Genomic DNA, 25,777 nt, shown 5'->3' on the forward strand with positions numbered 1-25,777 from the left:
ATGGTGGAGGTGCTGCAGCATGGTCTCTCTCTGGCTGAGACACCAACATATTCAGTTGCCTCAGTTGTTACTGTAATGGTCTTTGTCAGCTTCTTGGTTGAGCGTTCAATCTACCGCTTTGGAAAGGTAAGAGGGAAATGGATTCTCAAAATGCTCTCACAAATGAGATTTCAGCCTTTTATATTCTTGGAACAAAAGACATATAAGTCATTCAATTGCTCTCATAGTTGTAGGAGTTAGAGACATACACCAAACCACATAAATAAACTACTGAAAGTACAAAATTCTTATTTTTATATTTATTTATTTACTTATTTTATTTTTTTTGCTTTTAGTTTATATCAATGTTGATCACTAATAAACTTTAACTGGCTTGAACAGTAAGTGGAACTTAATTTCTTAAATCTCTTGAGATATGAAACTTATTTTTCTTGGCTGTGCAGTGGTTGAAGAAAACAAGAAGGAAGGCACTTTTTGCTTCACTGGAGAAAATTAAGGAAGGTATAACTTTTTATTCCTAGCTCAAAATCACAAAAGTGAATATAAACTTGAGTTGAATTTGAAGAGTTGGAATTGAGATACCATTAGAAACCCTTCTATCACTTGGGCATATAATAAGAGGAAAGGAATGAATAACAAAGGGATTAGTAGCAATACATGCATAAATTCAATAATACTACTAGCCTGATTCAAGTTTCTTATGAGATACTTTGTCACCTTTATCATTTTTTTTATTTTTATTTTGTATTGAACTTGGATTGATTCTTCCTAATCCTGATAGAGCTGATGCTGCTTGGGCTTATCTCTCTGTTGTTGGCACAAAGCGCAAGGTGGATCTCTGAAATTTGTGTAAATTCATCACTTTTCAGCAGTCACTTTTATATATGTTCTGAGCAAGACGTTGGCGTGAATGAGAATATCATGCTTCAAATCTCGTCCTCTATCCATCATCAGGGAACTACTATTCCAAAGGGACTAAATAGTGGTGCAATCAATCAATGTGGAGAGGTAACAATAACATGGTTCGATTACAAATATAAAGAGACTCAGATTAAATCACTGTTTCTTTGCAACACTACGAATCATCCTTATGAAATACACTAATAAATGAATGCAGGGCCATGAACCATTTGTTTCATATGAGGGTCTTGAGCAGCTGCACCGGTTCTTATTTGTTCTTGGGATCACTCATGTTCTGTACAGCTGTCTGGCAGTTGGTTTAGCAATGAGCAAGGTCAGTCATCAAAACTTCCAGTTTATTATAGGATTATGTATATTTCTCCATAGCACTTTAAAAGTTTATTGACCCTTGAGGTGTTATGGCAACAACAATACAATAATATTCACAATTATTATGCCTAAAATGTGTCAACGTTCTTATAATCTAAGAAGCACCGATACTCCTTAATTTTTTTTTCCAACGTATCGGATACGCGTATCGGAAACGTATTGTTTGGTAATCTACATCCTGTATCATCGAAAACGCGTATCGGTGCTTCATAGCTTATAATCAGTAATGTCAATATTTTACAAATATTGTCTTTGCTAGAGTTGTTAATAGTGTAATAGGAACAACGGAAATGATTTTCCTTGTAAAGGATCCTTGTTCCAATCACTTGGAGTTGTCTTAGTTGCTATTGTTATCTATATTTGTTTGTCTGGTTCATATCCTTCTTATATGATCATTCCAATTCTTCTAAATTATAAAAGGGTTCGTCGCTTCTCCTTTCGCTGCTGATGAAAAAAGTTGCAGCAAATTATTAACACTAGGATACAGGGTCGTATCCTGACCTAAAAAAAAAAATAAACACATCAGAATTCGGACGCGTATCCTGATAAAGATAAAAATAAGTGTTGCTGCACTTTTTCCCATCTGCAGCGACAGAAGAACTATATTTCCCATTATAAAAATATGTTTTCATCTTCATGTGTGGCTGACATTGCCTCTTCAATGCTAAGTAAGCAGTGGTTTTTCTTCTCTTTATTGCGTGTATTTGTAGATCTATAGTTGGCGCAGATGGGAAAATCAGGCTACGATCGCAACCGATGGAAATCTGCAAGGTAAAGAATAACATAGAATGGTGATTCATTGACCAACCATTTTAGTAACTTTGTCAAAGTAGAAACAAATGACTGGATGGAAAATTCTACAAACTTGATAATTTTCTGCATCATAGATTACATGTTAATAATATTGGTTTTATTTTTACTAATTTTTTCTCTATAGGAAAGAAAAACAAGGTGATGAGGCGGCAGACAACCTTTGTTTTCCATCACACTTCTCATCCATGGAGCAGGAATCCAATACTAATATGGATGGTGATTATCATCAATTTTAATTACACATCCTTAATTATTCCTGAGCTTATTTTCTTTTTACCGAATTAACATTTTGATGGATTGTTTGGCTAGCAAATGAAATGCATATTACATCTTTCAGTTTGAAGAGTAAAAATTCTAAAAGTATTACAAGATAGTCAAATATTCCTGGATTGCAAATTATTTTTGAAACATTTCTCTTCTTGTCTCTAATTTTGTTTAGTATCAGCCTTATGAGCGTTTTGGAAGTCTTAATAATGGATATGATAATTTGTGATCTGACCTTGCAGCTCTGTTTTCTACGTCAGTTTAGGAGTTCTATAAAAAAATCAGATTACCTTGCACTCCGTCTGGGTTTCATCACTGTAAGTTTTTTATTTGTTGAGGGTTTTCTTTTTCAAATTTTTTCTGTCCTCTCGAGTCTTGATAGATTTAGCACAATGTACTACATACCTGGACATTCTTTTCCAGTATTGTTGCTTGCTCTTTTAATTCTTATGTTTGAAGGAACTTTCTATTCAATATGTTATACACAGTGGACTCAGATGCAGTCTTGCATTCACAAATCACAAAATTCCATGTCATTCTTCACATAAATGATCATAATACGTGACTGTAACACCCCGTTCTAGAACCGGTTTGTTAACATCACGTATAGCATTAGGCGGAGTTACAATAACAACAATTGAATTAAAGTACGGATAAACTTTTTCTTCTTTTTTTATTTATTTATAAACGTTTATGTTTAAAATCAAATCCGTAATTAAAACAATTCCAATAGCTTTAATCATAACTTAAATTACATTAGGTGTTTCTAGAATAATATCATTAATTTGCTCATCATCTTCCTCACTAGCTTATTATACACCACTGGTCTGCAGGAACACAAATTGCCGTTGTCATATAATTTTCATAACTATATGGTTCGAAGCATGGAAGATGAATTTCATGGCATTCTTGGAATAAGGTATAAAATCTTCTGAAATGGGTTTCTCCTTTTCATAACAAGGAATGCTCATGATTAGCATAGGGAATGGGGTAAGAGAACAGGCCAAAGTTTCCTATGAGAGAAACTCCAGGGTTCTTGTGGCAAATACGTATGATTTTTTTTAATCAAAAGCATGGAGAAAAAAACTTGGAGCTGAATTACGTTTTTCAATTTGCAGCTGGCTGCTTTGGATATATGCCATAGTCTGCATCTTCGTGAACATCCATGGTAACATTCCTTCTTCAGAATGAAGATGTGTAGATCATTAGTGTATTTGATTACTTTCCTCAGATATTTAAGTTTCTAAATTTGCAGGTCTGAATATATACTTCTGGCTCTCATTTATCCCTGCAATTGTATGTATATTATATTCTGGTTTCATATTTCAACTAATCACAATGAAACAGTCCATTGAAAGTTATTTTTGTTAGCGTCTGATTTCTCTACACGTAAAAGCTTGTCATGATAATAGGGACCAAACTTCAACATGTTGTATCCACTTTAGCACTTGAAATCATGGAGCAGACAGGTCCATCTGCTAGGACTCAAGTAAAGCCGCGTGATGGTCTTTTCTGGTTCAATAAACCAGATATACCGTTATGGCTGATACAATTTGTGATATTTCAGGTAAAATATGTAAACACTTTATTTATAGTCGGATCATTGTGTATAGTTGTTATTTTGTACTTATTTTCTCTACTGTTCATGTAGAATGCCTTTGAAATGGCAACCTTTATTTGGACATTGGTAAGTATTTAATTTTCTAAGATTGTATTTTTGGCTATGCCAGCATGTGTGTGCCTATATCTGTTCCATTATTAGAATTAGTCTGCTTAAGAGATTCTTGATTTCTTGTATGTCTAGTGGGGACTCCAACAACAATCGTGCTTCATGAGAAACCATTACATGATCATCACTCGGTTAGCATCAGGGTTAGTTTCATTTCTTTCAAGAATGCTTTGTTCAAATTTCTTGACTAATTTTCCAGATTCTACAATACTTCAATTTGCAGGAACGCTCTCATTTTCTTATTTTTAAACTTGCAGTGCTCTTGTTCAGTTCTGGTGTAGCTATATGACAGTGCCCCTGAATGTGATAGTTTCGCAGGTGGCTTAACCTTTCTCGCTCTTAAGTTCTTGTTTCTAATATGTGATAGTACATATTTTCTTATATTTTGTGATGATGTTCAACAGAAATGTGACAGCAATATATTTATTTTATTCTGATATTGACCCTTGATCACTCCAGATGGGATCTCGATGTAAGAAGGCATTAGTGTCAGAGAGTGTAAGAGAGTCCCTGCATAGTTGGTGTAAAAGAGTAAAACAGAAGTCTAAGCATGAATCTTTGCACTTACATACCGCCAGATCAGTATGTTCCCTTGAATCCACAATTGATGAGAGGGACGAGATAACAGTAGTATCCGGTACTCTAACTCGAAGCACTTCCTTAGAGTCTTTGAATCAGATAACAGTAACTTCAGTAGACCAGCTCAATTTTGAGACTTCCAACAACCCCAAAGATTCAATCAAGGTGGCTGAGTATTTGTCTGAATCTGTACCACACGTACATACTAATTCACCACAACCACCCTACAATGATGGTGAAGACCATATTGGCAACGGAGAGGAAGCAAAAGTTGAGACTCTTCTTGATTTGTTTCAGAAGACATGATCAATTTATGTTTCATATCTCTAAGTTTTACTGCATAACCAATTGGGAATTCAGGAACATAGATGTACTAATCAAGAAGTCATTCTTAAACACTCCGAAGCATAGATATATAATTAGTCGATAATGAAGAAGCTTGTACTGCAGATACAATTAGATATCATCACTCTTTTAAGTGATATGAAGTTATAAACCTCAAAGTAGGGTTAAAATCTGGCCATACAATATATCTCATCCTACCATTCTGGAAATCAAATCCTCAGCATTAGCATCATCAGCTCTTTGCAGGTAAGAATCAAGTAGGCATCATTCATTGACTCACAGAGGGTGGAAGAGGCAGAGAAAAATCCATGCACAAAGCACAAAAAAAAAAAAAATTGTTTATAAATTACTCGGAAAGTCACAATTCTTATTCAACACAGAAAAGAGGGAAGGAGGAAAAAGATTTCCCACAGAATTATGTCAAAAAAAAAAAAAAAAAAAAACAGTTAGGAAAACATCATTAAAGCTACAAGAAGTTCACTTTTTACTATAGATGAAGGAATTTATGCATAAGTTACTCATTCTGATGAAAACATAAACAACCATATCCTGAGAAAAAAAAGGTACAAAATTAAACTTAACAGACATGAGGGGAACAGCAAGATATTTAAAAGCAATGGGAAAGAAGAAGTTTTGAGGTCACATTTAAGCAGTGAGCTCTTCCTCTTTGTGGGTCTCAATAACAACATCTGACTGAGGGTAAGCAACACAGGTGAGAACAAATCCACTTCCTATTTGATCATCATCAAGGAAGCTACCATCTGACTGATCCACTTGGCCATCAACAACTTTGCCAGCACAAGAAGAGCAAGAACCAGCCCTGCATGAGTAAGGAAGCTCAAAGCCTTCCTCCTCAGCCTGGTCAAGAATGTAAACATCATCTGGGCAATCAAATTCTTTTGTTCCCTCTGGTGTAATCAGTTTCACCTTGTAGGCAGTGATACGACCTCCACGTCCACCTTTTACACCAAACAGAGACTGACCCACGTTTGGAAATGCCTTTAGGCTGTTGCTCACTGGCTGCCTCCGGAGGAAGGAGGTGCTCACCATTGTGCCAGAGAAAGCTTGTGTCGTCGCCATTCTTTTGGTGCTGCAAACTGTGGAGTATGCTACCAACTAAAGCAGAGAAGACACTAGTTTGTGGTGTCCATAATAAAGAGGATCTTGTGGAAATAGTGTTGCTTACAACGAGTAGCGACGTGAAGTGGCATGCTACCCTATCTGCCACTTGGCAGTTTTTTGTGCCTCACCCGATCTATCTTAGCACCATAGATAATTGGTGATTGTGGGTGGCACAATCCTCCCCCTACAGGTTTTACTTCATGAAGGATTTATTTAATCTTTTTCTCTGGCTCTATAAGTTTTTTCGTCTTTGGTAATATGAATAATATAAATTTATGATAACCATACGTACGATACAATTGCAAGGAAAGAGATTTGTATATTAAAATTGTGTTCGAAATTTCAACTTGATTACTGGCAGAGAACCTCGAGCATATTAACGCCACAACATCCAGTTTGCGATTCATCATCATGCTTGAACTAAACAATAATAACTTCACGAGTAATGCTAATTGTACAATTACCTTGTGAAAAGACCTCGAAGCACATATGAAAACGCATGAGCAACTGTGATAAAATTTGTTCAATTTCATTTAAACTCTTGCCAAATTCCAATGTAACCCACATCAGCAGTTAAGGGAATTTTTGCTTACAACAAACGTGAACACTTGAATCTCAAAGAAAGCGGAACACGAGCAATATACTTTCGCTTCTACAACCATTGAATGTTTATCCTTGCCGTGCTGCATTTCACACCCCATGGCCTACGAAAATCTCCAAAAATAAGGAACAGAAAATGAGAAAAACAGCTCGGTTAAGAAGCCAAGCATGCCGCAACAAAAAACTTTATCTACTCATTTATTCTTGGCTAAAACCGTGTCTCATGTTACACCCAGAGATGAAGAAACATTGAAAATACATACAGCCTTATAAAAAAAATAAACGACGAGGAAAAATGCACGTCAATGAATTAAAATTTAAACATGAAGGGATGTGGAGGAAGTAGTTAGGAAGGATATTCAGATATTAATACAAAATTCCGAAGCACAAAATTCATTTCCGAGACTTCATCCCCTCTACATACATTGATTCAATAGCTAAACCGTGTTGGGGAATCAGACATCAGTCCGTCAATCGGGCACCTATATATAAATGGATGAAAGAGTGTAACCACAAGAGTCTGATATGTTGCTAGCTATCTAAATTATAAAGATCAATCCCTGCATTCTAAATCAAGGCTTTCAATTACAGCCAATGGAAAAAAGCTCAGGGCTTCCCTAATATTGTGAGAAAGAATACATCCTCATCTTCAAAACCCTGTGATACTACCTGTAAACTTTTGTTTGGTCCCCCCCACACATGACCAGAGGCTTCCTCTAAGAATTTATTGTGTCCAGCAACAGACACATAGAAGTGCTCTGATCTAGACTCACAGAAAAGCCTTAGTCACACTTGATGTTTCTGTAGATCCTCCTCACAAACAAATTCGAACCAAGATAACCCACAGCTCCTGCACATTTGAAGAAAAACTTTAATCTAATTAAGGAGATCTAAAAACACCAGCATTTATAAAAAAAAAAAGGTATTTGGCATGTGATTAAAGTATCTCTGAGTGAACCCACGATTCTAACTGAGATTAAAATAAAACAAGACTAACCGCAGAGAATTCCCAGTCCAAGACAAAACATCAAAGTGTATCCAAAATAGAAGCTGGTTTGGAAGAAGCCTGACATCTTTGTCTTCACATAGTAGTAGTATATTGAGTACAAATACACATAAACAGCTGTTGAGGCAGCTGAAAAGAAAGAAGTCCATTGCCAGTGGTAGTTCTCAGCATTTAACAAAAAGTATGTCCCAACAATTGTCACACAAACGGTGACAATAACAAGAATCACAAAAACCAATAGCATGAAGCCATAGACATAGTACACCTGTTTGTCACAAAGTGGAAGGAAAAAACATGTAAGACAACAGTGCATGTGTTTGCTCAGATTTCACAGGAATTTAAAAGTTACTAGTTAAAAGACCATTATATAGAAATATTTTCCACAGGAAATAATTATTCGCTCTGCTCTGGTAAAGAACAAGTAAACCTTCTACCAAACCAATAAGGAAAAAAAATAACTCGCAAACAAATCCTTGCATTGTAATTCACCTTGTAATTCCAGAAGGAAGTAAATACAAAATACATCTCAATGAATATGCTGCCAAAGGGAAGCAGTCCTCCCATTAGAGAAACTACAGATGGTGTGAGGTACCACTTCTTCTCAGGAATGGGGCGAGGAATGGTCTTTACGCGACAAGGATTATTTGGAGCACCACTCCAGTTTCTTCCAACAACTGTGCCAAGAAGTGCTAGAGGGAAAGATATGAAAGCCCAAATAACAAAGACAACCACCATTGTACCAAAAGGGATTGCTGCTAGAGATCCATAGAATATAGCAACTGTGTTTAAGATAAATCCAATTCCAAAGCACAAGAATGGGAACAGCGATGCTGTAAGGATCATGGATTTAATCCAACTTTTACCTAAAAATGATAAGCATAGTTATAATCATTCAGAGAGAGAGAGAGAGAGTCACCCAAACAAACTCAAAGAGAACATGCCCCAACGCTCAATGCAAATTCTTACCCCCATTACGTGAGTACATCCCCCCACTCACATAACCAGAAATGAATGACGTGAGAGCATAACATACAATGAAGGTTGTGACAATGGCTCCTCGCCTGCATATTAAAACAAATTTACATAATAATGAAAATGAAGGGAGAAGAAATGGACAAACAAAATACAGTCAATAGGAAAACTAGAGCAATGGATCATCTGATGATAGTTGAGATGTATAAGCAGAAAGTACCATGCATATATCGCATTAAGTCCAATTTTCACATTATCATTATTCAGAATGATATTACAGTTAATTTTAAGGGTATGTGCTTACCCAACATACAACATCCCAACGATAGCCAACAAGATGACAAGAAGAACCAGCAATGCAAGCTGAGCACCTGTACCAACAACAGCTGAATGAAGAACCAAACTGCGAGGAGGCCGAAAAACATCACCATGCACAAGTTTCCAGCCAGATTCCTCACTAACATCTCTTTCCTGGAAGTATTTGAGTGTTGACAATCAGAACCACAATAATTTTTCCAGGAAAGAAGAATATATTTTTCATAAATAAAAAATAACAGACAAAAGTTAACAAAGCCTCACCAGAGTTTCCAAATCATCATCTTCCCGAGCATACTTTGCATAGTCGTTTCTCAAAGTTCGCATCAATATCATTGACACCAATCCAGTAAGGAAAATGACCATCATAAAAGAGTTGAAAATGGAGAACCAATGAATCTACAAAAGGCCAAAGGAGAAAAGTTCTCTAAGTGACTTGGCTAAGGTAGGATCAACATGAATGAACACATAGCAAGTAAACCACGATAAACACCACTTCAATCTAAAATACAAAGCTGACAGCATTTATTTTAACCTGATGCTCAAAGAACGGATAGTCCAGGTATACATCAAATCGGCGTCCAAAAGTGATATTAGTAGAAATCCATTTGACAGAATATGTCATGTCCAAAGGTCTTCCTGCTTCCAAAGGCTTAGGGTTGTCATGAGTGAGATTCACATGAATGATCTGCAAGAAAACAAACATAAGTATGACACTTCATGAATCCCAAAATAGCTCATAAGATGGCGAAGATATTTAAATAACTTCTGACCTGATCTTTATTGTATTTAACAATGATATTCTTGTGCGTGTAAAGCACATGCTTGCCATTATCACTGTTCTTGTCAGGATGGAGCTCGCCAACATACCCTTAAACATGAATAAAAGTACCTTCAATAATGATCAACAAATGAAATGCAAAATCACATCAAATAAAAAGAAAGAGGCAGTTGTAGGCATACCCCACAATGGAAGGTCATCTGAACTTGTATTTAGCGCATCGAAGACCAACAAATATAACAACAACGGAAAGAAACAATGCCAAGAGTAAGTTATTAAACAAATTAAAAGAAAAGAACTATTGAAATTAAAAATAAAATAAAATAAAATAAGAAGTAACCCATAGAATGAACCCTCACTCACATCATTATGCCTATCAAAGCAATATAACAAGAATTTCTTCTTCTTCTTTTTATAGATATTCCAATTGGTTCATCGCTTCGCGACTAGTTCGATTGGGGGCGGGTCCTGGGATTAAGGCTTTAAACCCCTCCCAAAGATAGTACAGGGGAGGATCGAACACATGCTCTCACCCCCAACTGCTCAGTTCCCTAGCGCCAACTGAGCTACCATCATTTGGTATATAAGATGAATTTCTAACACCCACTAAGGTATATGCTTGATAAATAACTTTAAACAAATAATTCTTCTTACTTTTGAAGGGGAGCCTCGGCGCAATAGTTAGGGTTGTCACAATGTGACCCAGTGGACACATGTTCTAGTCATGGAATTAGCTTCTAGCAAATGCAAGGTACAGCTGCCAACAGACCTACATAGTGGGGCCAACCCCTCCCTAGAGCCCACACATAGACCTCTATACCACCAGGATGCCCTTACTTTCTTCTTCTTTTTGAGTTCAGGTGATTATAATATCAGTCAAGAATGTTTTCATATAAAGAATTCTTAACTTTATACTTCTTTCAGTTCTGGTAAATTTATATTTCACAAAACACCCAGCCTGATGGGACATCCGGTTATAATGATTACAGGATCAAAATTGAGAAGGGCACAACTCTTCCAGGCTTAAGTGTTTCTAATTCAGTGAGTGCTTCACACTGTACAATGTCTAAAATATAAGTTCCATCCCGTATACATCATTAATTTATATAACGTAACTTACACATGAATATAATCCCACTTGTTGTAAATAGCAAAGTATGAAATAAGAATTTCTATTTTTCTTAAATCCCTATCAGTCTTGGTTGCAAAATAACATATGGAAAGAACGCCCATAAGCTCATCAAAACCTCAACAATTACAAAGAAATCCATAAGTAAGTTCGTTTCTTCAATTTTAAAGGACTCGTATTTATCATTTCCAACTGAGACTATTGCACAAAAAGCATTTAATGCATACATTCAATAACTTAATCTAAATCCCTAGCTGCCAGCTTCTCCTCCCCTATTAGCAATAAACTAGGCTTCCCTGACTCTCAAAAGCAATTGCATGAATACAGGTGCAGGTATCTTCCATTTGATTGTAGGATTAATATATCATTCACAATTAAAAGCTACTGTTGGCCTCTTCCAATGTATCTCCCTGAAGTTGATTCCAAGGTTGGATAATACAGAAGCTGATTGGGAAGCAAAGACAGAGAAAGGGGCAGTATACTGTTGATTGGATATTATTTACCCCGTCCCCTTCAAGTTTGTTAAAAAATATTGCTGCAAGCTTCTAAAATTTCTTGACTATCCAAAAGTACAATTATTCTATCAATTCTCTTGAGTAATAAGCGAAAGAAAGAAACGATGCACAACATACCCATGAAGAATTCAAACCAGTAATTATTCTCTATTGCATCCTTGAACTGTTTAACCTTTGCTTCATCAAGATCCAGACGGCAAAAGGTGGTCCTATCCACATTTCCTAAAAAATAAATAAATAAATAAATGAAAATATGTTAAAGCCAGTTTGTTTACTGATAGATCTTTTATGAAATAAATAGGACAAAAGAGAAGCCTGCATAACCTAAAAACTTTATCTCAATTTGGCTATCAATGAGTTCGTTGCCACCCAGGACCTCACCAAGACCACCCCATTTGTGTGCAGCATTACCAGGCGGACGGCAAAATGGGAGGCTGTAATAATTGTATGTTTCTTGTGGATTGTTATAAGGACCAACTTTGTTCACCCAAAGGAAAACTGGCTCATCTTGTTGGTACTGTAATAAAATGAAATACACGATTTAAACAGATAGCCATTGTTGCCCGGAAGCTACAATTAAAGATACATATTTAATGTTTACCACTAGCTCAAGGCGGGAGAAGAGAAATTCTGTGATATAGGGATTACAATGACAACAGCTTAAAGACATTTAGAAGTACATTCTAGACATTAATTAAGAACATTCATGTAAGTGTACCAGTTATTAACTTCGTGTAACCATGAATTGATTTATGATATGAGATCAACACGAAGCTCATACATGATAGAAAGCACAAGCACTGTCCAGTCAAAGTCTAACCCAACATTGCCAACAGAGAGTAGACAGGGGAATAACAACTACAAAGCATGTATGTTGAGATGAAGTGTGAAAGTTAGGACTAAAACAACCGAACAACAATGAATTTCCTTTTATGTTCAATATCAGCCGATCCATCCCGGTAAACATCAACCCTTGGATTCTTCTTTCACGGGTTGAATGACAATTGATGCATACAACAGCAAAGAATTTGGTATCTGTTAAAGTAAACAAACTAGCTAATCACTCTCGAGACATTTAACATCGCTATAAAACGAAGTAAGTGACAAGTACAATGTCAACCTACAAGCTTTTCATATTTACTTAATGCCGAGTCCAATGAGAATACTTTTGAATTTCAAAATAGCCAATATAATGAATTATTGACAGAAAAGGGAAGACTTGAAATTGAAATCCACATCCAAACATAATGTTAATCATTTAAGCATCTACATCGAACACAGAGACGCCGGAATGAGTAAAAGTGCATAATGCGGACAAGTGTGGAAGCAGTTGAGATCTAGCGCCAAAACGCCCAACCATCTCACTCAGGCATAAATCACAAACGAAAATAAAAACATGCAGCTGAGAAAATCAAAGCAAAATTGAAAGGTAGATCTAATTCCAAAATGAACGAAAAGTAGATCCAGCGGTACAATCAGAAAATCTTACCTTGTGATCTGACTCGGAAGCCAACGCCGGATAAAGGAACAGAGACAGGAGCAACAGGACAGAGAATCTGAAGAACATGATGGATCTCAAACCTTGAAGAGAGAGAAACCAAACAAGGACTTGCCCTTGAACTATTGAGACTTTCTCTCTCTCTCTGTTTGCTAATAATTTTTCCGTTCAACAAAACAAAGCTTGCATTTTTTATTTTTATTTGTTTGTCTACAACTACAAGTCACGACCTATACGATCCAATAAAATCCTAGAAGAAAAATATTACTCTCTCTTGTTTTTTTTCACCTCATTTTTCTTGTTTTTTATTTTTTTTATACAAAGATGGGACTGATTTATTTTTTTCTATAACATAAGATAATTATTTCATGTAAAAAAAAGTAATAAAATCCTAAAAAGAAACAATTAATGGATATATTTATTTGAGAAATATGTTTCTCAATATAGTTTTATTTTTTACATACATAAAAAGTAAGAGATGAGATATTTTTAGTATCAATTTTTTCTACTACCATTTCATTGCCACTTTAATCATCATTGAATTAAAAATAAAAAAAATTCTCTCTCTTCATTTAAAATTTTCTCTGATTCAATAGTGATTAAAATAGTAATTGAGTGATAGTTGAAAAAATTGGTAATAAGAATATTCTACCTCAAAAGTTAAATGGTATCCATGTTTTTTCATTTCTCTTTACTTAATAGATTTCACCCACTTTTTTATATGTTGTATAAGATAATTTTATCTCATGTAACATGATAAATATATTTATTTATTTATTATTGTATTAAAAAAATTAAAACTTTGTGCCGAAAAATGGGCCTCGAATTTGTATTGGGCTTTTTTGGAGAAGGATTGGCTTGTTATCTCATTTACTTAGTGAATAACAAAAGAATCGATCCAATTGGGCCATGTCTAGCCCACTACTTATAAAGCTTAAGGACCCCCAACCCATATGGCGACAATGATATACAACAAAGTTTTCAACACGGGCACAGTTAATTAATTATACATTTATATACTTCAACTTGTATTCTTCTGCAATTTTAACACATTCATAATTATGGGTAGTTTATACAGATGGCTATATTATATGCTATAAATATGACACTTCTTAAAAAACATTATCCGAACTGAACTAAAATTGAACCATAACGTAATGAAAGAATCGTGGAAACTAGTAAAACTACACCATTTTATTTTTTACGATATTGAAGTCGAGAGGGGAAAAACCGAAAAAGAAAAGGGTTGGTGGCCATGCCATGCACCTGTAAATTGAATGATGTGACATGACATGGTAAACAATAAGTCAAAAAAATATAAGGTGATATAAAGATGCACGCATGGGAGTGTCATTCTTTAATCATGACATATAGGAAATTAATTCCCATAAAAAAACGTGTAGGAATTTGGTTCCAGAACCAAATAAAATTATATTAAATTGTACGATGGACCCCGTTTTGGCTTTTGGATTAGCTCGTCACCGCCACAAAAAAGTTTTCATGATTCATGCCGCATCGTTTTGCGGCTCATACAAATCCATTCATTTAGGGGTGTTTGGTTGAGAATTTTTTTTTGAAATAGTAGGAAAATATAATAGATAGAAAAATGATTAGAAAGATAGATAAAGTGAGATAGGTAGAAAAATATAAAAAAAAAGTTGTTTGGTGGGGAAAAACTTTACTGGAAAAATTAAGTAACTTTATGAAATCAACAGTGCATTAAAAATCAGAAAACCAGTTTTCCAAAAAATCTCACCTTCAAACTGGGTTTCTAAACAGTGCGGATATTTATATTTTTCATAAATTCAGACAAATTGGATAGATGAGTTTTTGGTGAAAATACGTTGAAACAAACATGGTGTTTCTAAAACCCATATTTGATAAACATAAATATCCGCTGAAAAGCTCTCAACCAAACATCAACCAAACACCACCTTAAGTTGCCGAGCGTATTATAGTTTACCACTTATATATATATCCTATAAATTCATAGTATATATAATGATGTGATAATACATACTAGATGATAATGCAATTGTTATTATTTTTAAATAACCTCTATCAAATTGAAATTCTATAATTTAATATACAAATAAGATATTGTGATGTCAACTGCATCGTTGTATATTTGTAGTTGTGAAATTAACTCATTTCATCTTTTAAATGATTGCTAAAATTACTATATGAGTCTCGAATATTTTTTATTTCGAGTAAAAAATGTATTATGGACTATAAGAATTTTCATTCGAGTGATGTGATAAAATTTTAAAAAATTTGCTGTTCTCTTCGTTACTGTAACTTGGAATTTACAAGTTTTATTGAAATTAGGTGAATTTTAAATTTTTAAATTTAGTTCAAACTTCAAAATTTAAATTTACAAATTTTTGTTGTTGTTCGCGCTCGCTACATTATATTTTAAATATTTTAAGAAAAAATATAATAAGATATGCATAATTAATTTAGTATATATATGTATAATAATTTCAAATTAACTCAAGATCAACGGAAAGGGTGTATAATATTATCATTATATTATCATTACAGAGTAGTCACATAGAATGGAAAAGATAATAGAAATTTTATCGAGTATGAATAGGGTTCGCCTTGGCCTTTTTTACCTATTTTTACAAAATTGATAACATAGTAGAGGATAGGAATATGATTTTATTGAGAAAGTTTGATCTCTTACATACAAGATGCTATGTACCCAATGGGTGCAGCTCAGTTGGTAATTTGGCGCTGAGTTAGTGGGGTTGGACATGTGTTCGATTCCTCCTGAATGCATTCTTGGGGAGGGGGCTGAACCTTTAGCCCCCGCATTCCGAATTAGTCTCATAGCCGGCTCAAAGAGTCGAAGCTCGTGGGGATACCAGAGGGAGCCAACTCGCCTCAAAGAGGTAATTAGGGTTGGGTAACTTCAAAAAAAAAAAACAAGATGCTATGATTAACTTATCTCGTGCCCTTCATTCCTTCATATAAAAGTTTAAATAGAAAAAGTACATAACCGTAATAAGTAAGAAACTATCATACTAACATAATGAAAACTAGCTACTGACATAATGGAAACTAATTGTTATCCACTACCCCACTTAATCAACAAAATAAATCTTCTTAACATTTTCCCTCCTCTTAAAATTTACTCTTGTCCGGGGCTGTTTGGTACGAGAGTTTTTTTAAAATTTTCGAGTAACTGAAAGTGATAATCTTAATTATTCACGTTTGGTACAAGATTTTTAAAACTTTCTCAAAAATCTGATTTTTTTAAAATTTTATTTTGTGTGTAAATGTTTTTAAAAATATCATCCAGAAAGTGGTATTTTAAAATTTCTATGACAAGGAAAATTTTAATACAACTAAACATAGCATCAAAAAAATTAATCTAATATTTTTTGAAATATGTTAGTCTACCAAACAACTTTTTGATAACATTTTCAGAAAACTCATTTTCTCATCATATTCCTGTAAATCGTGATTTTCAGATAAAAAAAAAATTATCTCGAACCAAACGACTCCTAAGAGTAATTTCAGGAAATTATTACAGTAAAAATTCAAAGTTTCCCCATGTGATTTCAGTTGGGGTTAGTTCTCTGGCAGATAATCCTCCAAGTGAATGCATGCTTTGCCATCACTACTTCCTTCCATAATCGCCTCAATCAAGAAGAGCTTTTTGTAATGATGTCTTGGCGCAAAAGTTTCATTGCATTGGAAACAAAGTATCTTCTTCCTTCGATCTGAAATCTCCTCAAACGTTAGCCTTCGAACATAGGTGGGGTTGGTCTGGCAGTGGTAGCTACTGGTAGCAACTGTGGAGTTTACCTACTTTTACATAAATGATAATACAACAGAGGATAGGAATATGGCTCGAGGAAGCCTAATCTCTTGCACACGAGATCCTATGATTAACTTATTTCATATCTTTCATTGCTTCATATGGCCATTTAAATAGAAAAAATACATACCTATAGGTGGTGTTTGGTGGGGGTATTCTTGAGGATGTCTATGCAAGTGAAAGTGGGAAAGTAAAACAATCATGTTTGGTTCACCGTTTCCTTCAATTTCCTCATTTAAGTGATTTGCATAGATTTCAATATTTTGTGATAGATAGCTAGGAAATTCTACTGTTAGGAAAGCTAATTTGTATGTGGTTTTTCAAAGATAGCTAAAAAAATGAAGCAAAATACCTAGTAAAGTTTTTCTCCACAAATAACTTTTTTTAACATTTTTCTATCTATCTCACTTTATCTAACTTTCTTACCATTTTTCTATCAATTCTATTTCCCTAGTATTCAAAAAATTTCTCCTAAACCAAACGTGCATGCTGATATAATGAAAACTAACTACTAACACAATGGAAACAAACGCCTATCCACTACCCCCACTTAATTAACAAAATTACTGTTCCTAACATTTTATCATAATCTTCAAAGGTGAATGTTGTGATTGTACCCAAAAAAATAAATAAAAGATGAATGTTGTGATATTGATTTTTGATCGGGATAGATTTATTCCCAAAAATTATTATATTATCACATTGTTTTTGTGATTATTTTTTAATCAATTAATATTTTATTAAATCGTTTTTTCAGAATTTTTAATTAGTCAATAACGATTTCATAAATTTACTTAATTTTAAATTGCTAAAGGTTCATTTATTATATTTGTAGTTACAAATTAAATTTCAAATTAGTTTTTAATTAATCAAAATTCATCTTTATTAATGAAAATATTTATTTACCAATTATATTATGCTATTCTTTTTTATTGTTTTACTTATTTTCTCAAACTACCAGAGCTCACATTCATTATTTTTATTCAGAATTTTAAAAGATTTTCATATCAATTATTTAAGTATTTGATTTTTCTAGATTATTTCTATTTTAATTCTTAAATTTATCATTTTAGTTAAAATCTCAAATCAATTAGTGTTACATTGATGTTTTCTTATTTAGACTATAACTTTTATCTTTATATAAACAAAAATAAATTTATAGATTCGTTATACATGTGTGTGTGGATTTCTTAAACATTTTACCATAATATGATTAAATTAACGTGTGTGGATTCCTCAATTACTTTACTATAAATATTCTTAAATATTATTATATTTTAAAATTATATAATTAAAACTAATTATATTTAATAAAACACATCAAACTATCATAAACAAAGTTTTTATTATTTGTTGTACAATTTTTTATGAATAAAAATAAAGAAAAAATATTTATCATTTTAGATGGTGTAACGTAATAGCAAAAAAAGAAGAAAAAGAGGATAACAGTGGCACCTAAAGCGACACTTTGGTATGACGTATAAGGCATGATGTGACGTATAAGACATGATAGTATAAGCTTACGCTATACATTATGACATTTTCAGTTGTTTGGTATGACCATCGTATAGTATAAGCTTATACAACATAATCTCTTAATACATCAAAACGATGTATAACTTAATCCGGCCTAAGGGTCAGGGATAAGGCCTGATAAGAGATTGATGTATTAATATCGTGAAACGATGTAATTCTAAAAAATTAATATATTATTTTAATATTAATCTATTAAAATAAAATTTAATTTTTTAATATATTAATTTTTAAAATATTGAATATTTTTATTTTTATAAAAATTAATTTATATTTTGGACACACTCATCAATAAATTTTTATAAAAGTTAATATCATATGACATTTTTTGAAAAATTATATAAATTCTTTATTAAAGGATATTTTTATCATATATAGCAGTATTATACAGTGCATTACAAAATATTAAATAATATTATCTTATACAATATATTATTTTATATAATACCGAGCAAAACGCTGGATAGTATTAAAATTCAATCAGGTCTTATACAATCAGGCCTTATACTATTAAGTCTTATACTATTAAACTTTATCCTATACTATGCATCAAAGTCTTATACAATCACGCCCTTATAATGTTTTATTAAGTGTTATACTAACGCAGTGATGTATCTGACTGGACGGTGTTTAAAGTGCCGTGTTTTATAAAATTGGCGATCCCAATAATGCCACATATAAAATAAGGATTTAAATTATCTCCTTTTATAGAAGACAATTATCTCATGTTAGTGAGACATAAAAAGTTGTGCCATTCTTTTTTTATTTTTTTTATTTTTAAAAAATGGTGGGACCCACATAACTTGTTTCTATGCATGAGGTAAGTTATCTTCTATTGAAGGAGATTAATAAATCCCATAAAATAAACTACCAGAGCCACGTGGAACTTGAGGATAAAAGTCTTAGATTTTATCAGATTTGTAATAATTATATTTAGATAAGTTTGATTCAGATATTTTAAAAAGTAATCAGCATGTAACTTTTACACATGTATATATAACCTGACGCGAAGAAAGGAAAGGAAATAGAAAAGAAAGAAAGGAAAACAAGTAGGGAGAAAAGAAAAGAAAATAAAAGAGATAGAGAAAACGCGTAAGAGAAAAGAAAGAAAGAAAGCAAAACAATAAGGAACCGAGAGAAAAAAATAGGAAGAGGATGGTAATATTAGAAATAAAATCTCATTCTTTTAATTTTATTCTATATTTAAAGATGATATTTTAAAGTTATTTTTTTAAAACCTGTGAAGATATTATTATTCTGTTCAAATATTTTATTCTGAATTTCTTATATTCTTTTGATTTATCTGTTATCTTTGAGTTTGTAAATTTATTATAGAATCAATAAATTTCTTTGGTATCAAATTAATATTAAAAGAATGTGTAAAAAAATTATTGGTAGACAAGAATGTGTAAATTTTAATTGTATGATTCTGACGTGACTGAGGAATCATAATGGTTATAAGGTAAGAAACGTCTTATCATGGTTTGAGCTCCGCCATATAAAACATTTCACATTCAATGACCCACATAATTTGGGCAGCTTTAATTAAATTTTACACAATTTATTATATGTGATTATTTTTGTAATTATTTTATTCTTATAATTTACTTGAGAGAATGATATTTTTCATAAAGTGATTGTATTGGTTATAGTTCAAAAATTATAATATTAGTGAGATATTTTTCTTATGTATTTTTATGTTTATGCTAATATTACTGTACAGAGATCAGTAGAATGATCGATGAAATATAAACATTTCTTGTCAATTTAGATATAATGTAATATAATTCTTTTCAAATGTAATAGTGAACTCAATTTTTGACTAATGTATAATTAAAATTTTAAGTATATTTCATGTAAGATATAATTTTGGAAGTAATTTTTTGGGTAGAGTTTAAGAAGTAATTTAATTTTATTATTACGCTGTACATAATATTATGCAATGTTAACATGCCGGTACGTAATATGGTGTTACAAATGGCATAATTTTATGTTTTTTTAAGTGAAATGACTATACTTTAATATATATTTATAGGTTCATTTTTTCTGCGGTTACTGCAGATAAGTTATCTGCAATAAGTCTAATACGACGTTATTTTGGGCGGAAATCATTGTATTTTTATAATTTTAATTTATTTCAGAGTTATAATAGTCTTTATATTTATAATTTCTTAAAATTTCAATACAAAAATGACATCATTATGAGTGTAAATGCAGATAACTTATCTACACTAATTGTAAAAATATTTTTCCCTATATTTATTGGACTTTTTATTCCCGTTATTTTACAAAATTAGGAAGAGAGAAAAAACTTATTATGAGTGAGAGAAAATATAAAAAATAAATAAATATGTATCAAAATACGCTAATAGTACAAAGTGTATTATTTAAAATAATACATAATTTTTCAAAAAATAAAACAAAGAATAATTTTATGATTATTAATAAAAATTAAAATATATATATTTTTAACTAAACAACCTTATATGAGTATCGGAGCATGATCCTTATTTTAAACAACACATATACGCAGTAAAAAGGTTGATACTTGATAGTATTGTATTATTATTCATCAATTTTACTAGCTTTAACTTTTTTAATGATTAAATAACTTATTATTAAAAAGAATTCAACAACTGTTACAGAAATATAAAATTATTAATATAATATTCATTTAATTAAATTAATTCTTTATATAATATGAGAACCGTCAACAAATCTAAACCTAATAAACTCTGGTTAGGCATGCTAAGGAAATACAAATATAAAACCACTTAAACTTTAGTTGAAATGTTTATTTAGAATGATATTAATATGATTTCTCTCATATTAATATTTCCCAAGTTGAAGAGTAATCAAAGGGAGGTGTCATAATCAAGTGCAGTACAGTCACCACTCAGATATTCTTTTTCTCATTTTTTTTTTTGGAATGATTCTGAGACTCTGAACGTAGTACGCTACGCACGCTGCGTTTCTTTGTCTATTTATCGGGAGAGTGATCATTTTGTCGCTTTTGGACAAAATTATTACCTGTCACGCTAATAGTAAATTTTGTCAAAATAACACGTGGTATAATTTGCTACACAGTGTAGCGAAATATGCTACGTCAGAACCAAAAATGTCACATGTCAAATTTTGAGAAATTCGCTACCTTATGTAGCGAATTTTGCAAAATTTGACATATGACATTTTTGATTCTGACGTAGCATATTTCGCTACACTGTATAACGAATTACTTGCATACATAATTCACTACACTGTGTAGCGAATTATGTCTGATAATTTTTTTATACACTTGAGTGACTGTTGCCTATTTCTCATTCTCTCTCTCTCCTCCCAACCCAAGGGTTAAAGTTGCAATTTTTCTGTTCCAATCAACACTTTGATTTAAATCCCAACAAAATAATATTAATAATCAACAAATTGCGCACACGATTCTTTACTTTCCTTCTAAACTCTCTCAAATCCCCACTGTCACATTCTCATAAATTCACCACCTTTTTTTGCTTTATTTTGCGGACTGCACCTTATTCTCCCTTTCCCATTTCCCATTTCCCATTTGGGATTCTCTCTCGCTCTGATCCTCTCTCAGTGTTTGTGGGTATTGAATCCGGGGTTGCTGTTTTTTGGAATTGAAAAGTGTAAAATTTCTGTGTGTTGTTGATTCGGTGGCAAGCTAGAAATGGAGAAGTACGAGCTGGTGAAGGATATAGGATCTGGGAATTTCGGTGTGGCTAGGCTCATGCGCCACAAAGAGACCAAGGAACTCGTTGCCATGAAATACATTGAAAGGGGTCACAAGGTTCTACTCTTTTCACCTTCACCATATCATTTTTTATTTCAGATTATTGTGACTTGAAGCTAAATTCTTAGAAAACACATGTTTATTTTATCATGTTATTTATTGTTATTATTATTATTATTTTGTCTCATGTGTTTTTGTGTGTCCATGTCTTTGCATGTGGGCATATCTGTATTTTTGTTTTTTAAATTGATGTTTTCCAGATTGATGAGAATGTTGCAAGGGAAATCATAAACCATAGAAGTCTTCGCCATCCGAATATTATTCGGTTCAAGGAGGTCTGTGTATATCATTTTATTGTGGTTGATAGTAATTACTAATTAGTAATGGCTTGGCTTTTATCATGTTCGGGTTGTTTAATATGGAGTTTCAGTTTTGCAGTTGGTTTTGACTCCTACTCATCTTGGAATAGTTATGGAGTATGCAGCAGGTGGAGAGCTCTTTGAGCGAATTTGCAATGCTGGAAGATTCAGCGAAGATGAGGTATACTCTCTCTCTCTCTCTCTCTCTCTCTTTAAAATTTACAATTTATAATTTTCAAATAAAATCAATTTGGAGCTTCACAGTACAATGTTCATAACCTGTCTCTTCTGCCATTGTTTATGAGTAGATCTAGGACAATAGCATAAGGGTGTTAGGCAAACTTAAAATCCCGGCAAACCTGTGTAGAAAATAAAATAGCATCTTATCCCAAAGAAATACAAGTAACTGAAGTAACAAATTTGAGCTATTAAATTTTTGAGTTTAAGTTACCATTCCTTTATTAACTCCTCCTCCTCTTTCCTACTTGTTAATGATGCTTACTCTCCTCCCCCCTTTTCCTTCTTCATTCTTAATAACGAATCCCGGACGAGTCTATAATTTGTTTCTCATTCTTGTTGCATCCTCTAAATTTCCAGGCTCGATATTTCTTCCAGCAGCTCATCTCAGGAGTTAGCTACTGTCATTCCATGGTAAATGAAATTAATATTCTGGGATTGGATTGTTTGTTTCAGTCTGTTGGTAATCTGTTTCTTATTTCCTCTTCTTTGGGGCCATTTTTCTATGTAATTTTTCCTTCCTTTTGCAGCAAATCTGCCATCGAGACCTGAAGCTAGAGAACACCTTATTGGATGGCAGCCCTGCCCCTCGTCTCAAAATTTGTGATTTTGGTTATTCTAAGGTTCAATTACGGAGTGATATCAATACCAAATGCTTTAAATAGATTATGAAAGTCATATTTGACAAGTTTTGATTCTGATAACCTTTTATTTTTCTAGTCATCTCTGCTTCATTCTAGGCCCAAGTCAACAGTGGGAACTCCAGCCTATATTGCACCAGAAGTTCTTTCCCGCAGGGAATATGATGGAAAGGTAATCTAGTTTCTATCATGGAATAAGATTCAGAATGTGATGGAATGGTTCAACACACACATTGGGTCTTTTCTTACTTAGAAGAAAGTAAGAAATAAATTGGATGATAATAATTCCTGTTGAGACAAGACCATCAAGCAATATAATTGTCCTTAATGATTTGCAGGTAATTATAGATGTACATTATGTTTGATGACTTAATATATCCACATTTAACTGTCAGAATAGTATGGAGAAATAATATTTATGGATTGGTTAGTTTGGAATGCAAATTGCAAATGTTATTTTCTACAGCCCAGGTGCCTAATGTTGAATTCTTATAATTTTTAATGTCCTTAAAAAATTTAGCTATCCGAAGGAAAGAGTATTTATTTTCGTTATTTGTGTTGGTTCTGACTTTTTTACAAATGTCAGATAGGAAACATAGAAGTACTTGGGATTAAATCTTGCATGATGAGTTTTCTGTGTATTATATGTCAATGATGTTCATTTTCTTAGTTCTTCTATTCTGTTTTATGTCGGTTCAGTTGGCAGATGTATGGTCATGTGGAGTGACTCTTTATGTAATGCTGGTGGGAGCATACCCATTTGAGGACCAAGAGGATCCCAAAAATTTCAGGAAAACCATCAATGTAATTCCTCAACACCCCCCCTCCCCCCCCAATCTCAGTTATTAGATTTATGAAATATCTACTCTTTCTGACTTCACATTCTTATCCAGCGAATTATGGCTGTTCAATACAAGATCCCAGACTATGTTCACATATCTCAAGACTGTAGAAATCTGCTATCTCGCATTTTTGTGGCAAATCCAGCTAGGGTATGCACATGCTATGGTGCTTATTAGCATTTCAGAAGTCTTATTTATCTAATTATTTTTTCAGGAGTTGTCAAAAAATTTAAAGCTATGGCATTTTAGGTGCATGATATCACTTGAAGTTAGTTCATATCATAATCATAGTTATGCAGTCTTTTTTGGGTCATTTGCTAAGTTTCAAACATGGATTAATAAATACCAGGCCCTAGTGAAATTATTGACTGTAATGTTGCTAAGCTATCCCCTGTTCTCCTCCCATAATAAAGGGATATTTTGTGGTAAAATAAGTTGTCACTCTATATTGTGATTTACTGCAGAGAATCACCATTAAGGAAATCAAGTCCCACCCATGGTTTTTAAAGAACTTGCCTAGAGAATTGACAGAAGTGGCTCAAGCTGTCTACTACAGAAAAGAAAACCCTACCTTTTCTCTTCAGAGTATAGAAGACATCATGAATATTGTCGAGGAGGCCAAAGCTCAACCTCAAGCATCTAGGTCAATTGGAGGGTTTGGCTGGGGAGGGGTGGAAGAAGAAGATGAAACAAAAGAAGAAGCAGAGGCTGAGGGGGAAGAAGATGAGTATGAAAAGAGAGTCAAGGAGGCACAGGCTAGCGGAGAATTTCATGTCAGTTAAAAACTGCTGTAGATAGAGCAATAGATTCTTGGTTGTTAAGTTCAACTAAGGTGGGAGGGTTTTGCTCGTATGTATAAAATTCAGTTATCTGCATAGGACATATAGTTGAATTATTGGCTGTACATTTTTTTAATATTGTCCATGGTTGTTATCTGTGACCATTTTATAAGTATCAAGTTGCCTTTTTGCTCTCTACCCCCCTTGTGTCCATCTCTCTCCCAGGCAGGGATTTAGGGACATAGTCTTTCCATATATGCTCTTTTTCTTGGTCAAAATGCTAGATGTAGTGTGTCCTTGTATTCGTTTTATTTTCATTCGGTTTAGGTTTCAGTTTCTGTTGTCAAGTCTGATTTTATGAATATGCTTGCAATGATGTCTCTTTGGCTCAGTATGTCTGTTAGCTTAAGGTTTGGGCAAAAATGTCCTAACCTAAGTATTAGGACTGGCCAAAGCTTATTTCTGGCAACTTAAAACTACAGATAGCAAAGTCTAGTTTAGTTCAACATAATCTTCTAGCCTAACAAACTGTTATGTTCACCAAATTTACAGCTAACCTTGAGGCATCTGACAGTCATTTGAACGTAAGTGATAAGCAGCAATAATCAATGGTGTTGGCACCAAATGTTATTTAATAAAACATTTTTTGCACTGAGCAAGAAATCCGGTAGAGCTCACAAAATCCCATTTGGGCTTGAGAGAGAAAGAAAGAACGAATGAGATAGGTGTGTAATGAAGGAATTGTGTGTAATAATTTAACTGTTTAGATATTCAGTTTACTTGTGTTTTTATTTGGTTAATTTTCCCTTATTTCAGTTAACTTTCTAGTACACTATATTGACTAAAATAATATC

The 25,777-nt window shown here is 33.1% G+C and overlaps 4 protein-coding genes across 6 annotated transcripts; 2 read left to right on the top strand and 2 right to left on the bottom strand.

Annotated features, from left to right (window-relative positions):
* LOC133284203 (MLO-like protein 4) lies at window positions 1-5,547 on the top strand. Its single transcript, XM_061481191.1, has 15 exons — window positions 1-126; window positions 444-501; window positions 782-1,008; window positions 1,118-1,234; window positions 2,001-2,061; window positions 2,228-2,319; window positions 2,610-2,684; window positions 3,201-3,286; window positions 3,486-3,535; window positions 3,623-3,663; window positions 3,764-3,934; window positions 4,019-4,054; window positions 4,172-4,239; window positions 4,354-4,414; window positions 4,556-5,547. The coding sequence occupies exons 1-15, from the start codon at window positions 1-3 to the stop codon at window positions 4,979-4,981; spliced, it is 1,695 nt and encodes a 564-aa protein (XP_061337175.1). The 3' UTR covers window positions 4,982-5,547.
* Window positions 5,488-6,177, bottom strand: LOC133284205 (ferredoxin-like). The gene has a single exon (XM_061481193.1). The coding sequence runs from the start codon at window positions 6,098-6,100 to the stop codon at window positions 5,666-5,668; it is 435 nt and encodes a 144-aa protein (XP_061337177.1). The 5' UTR covers window positions 6,101-6,177; the 3' UTR covers window positions 5,488-5,665.
* Window positions 6,178-6,581: 404 nt separating this feature from the next.
* Window positions 6,582-13,116, bottom strand: LOC133284202 (transmembrane 9 superfamily member 1). 2 transcript variants are annotated; one of them, XR_009747876.1, is made up of 13 exons: window positions 12,950-13,116; window positions 11,785-11,977; window positions 11,578-11,682; window positions 9,999-10,016; window positions 9,809-9,906; window positions 9,571-9,723; window positions 9,300-9,434; window positions 9,025-9,191; window positions 8,715-8,809; window positions 8,238-8,611; window positions 7,740-8,013; window positions 7,167-7,592; window positions 6,582-6,846 (listed from the first exon to the last, which is right to left on the bottom strand). XR_009747876.1 is itself a non-coding variant. In XM_061481190.1 (12 exons), the coding sequence occupies exons 1-12, from the start codon at window positions 13,025-13,027 to the stop codon at window positions 7,525-7,527; spliced, it is 1,758 nt and encodes a 585-aa protein (XP_061337174.1). In that variant the 5' UTR covers window positions 13,028-13,116; the 3' UTR covers window positions 6,917-7,524. The 2 variants fall into 2 exon arrangements, 1 of the variants encoding a protein (XP_061337174.1); XM_061481190.1 differs by lacking the exon at window positions 6,582-6,846 and having other exon boundaries at window positions 6,917-7,592.
* Window positions 13,117-21,978: 8,862 nt separating this feature from the next.
* Window positions 21,979-25,180, top strand: LOC133284214 (serine/threonine-protein kinase SRK2A-like). Of its 2 annotated transcripts, XM_061481208.1 has the most exons (9): window positions 21,979-22,122; window positions 22,326-22,400; window positions 22,504-22,605; window positions 23,022-23,075; window positions 23,192-23,284; window positions 23,382-23,474; window positions 24,002-24,106; window positions 24,196-24,294; window positions 24,609-25,180. In XM_061481208.1, exons 1-9 carry the CDS (start codon window positions 22,003-22,005, stop codon window positions 24,924-24,926), a joined length of 1,059 nt encoding a protein of 352 aa, XP_061337192.1. In that variant the 5' UTR covers window positions 21,979-22,002; the 3' UTR covers window positions 24,927-25,180. The 2 variants fall into 2 exon arrangements, with proteins under 2 accessions (XP_061337192.1, XP_061337191.1); XM_061481207.1 differs by lacking the exon at window positions 21,979-22,122 and having other exon boundaries at window positions 22,496-22,605; window positions 24,609-25,176.
* Window positions 25,181-25,777: the final 597 nt, after the last annotated feature.

The sequence above is a fragment of the Gastrolobium bilobum genome, unplaced genomic scaffold (assembly GCF_033153095.1).
Source record: "Gastrolobium bilobum isolate Gb01-03AN ecotype WA unplaced genomic scaffold, APGP_CSIRO_Gbil_v1 utg19911, whole genome shotgun sequence".
NCBI lineage: Eukaryota > Viridiplantae > Streptophyta > Magnoliopsida > Fabales > Fabaceae > Gastrolobium > Gastrolobium bilobum.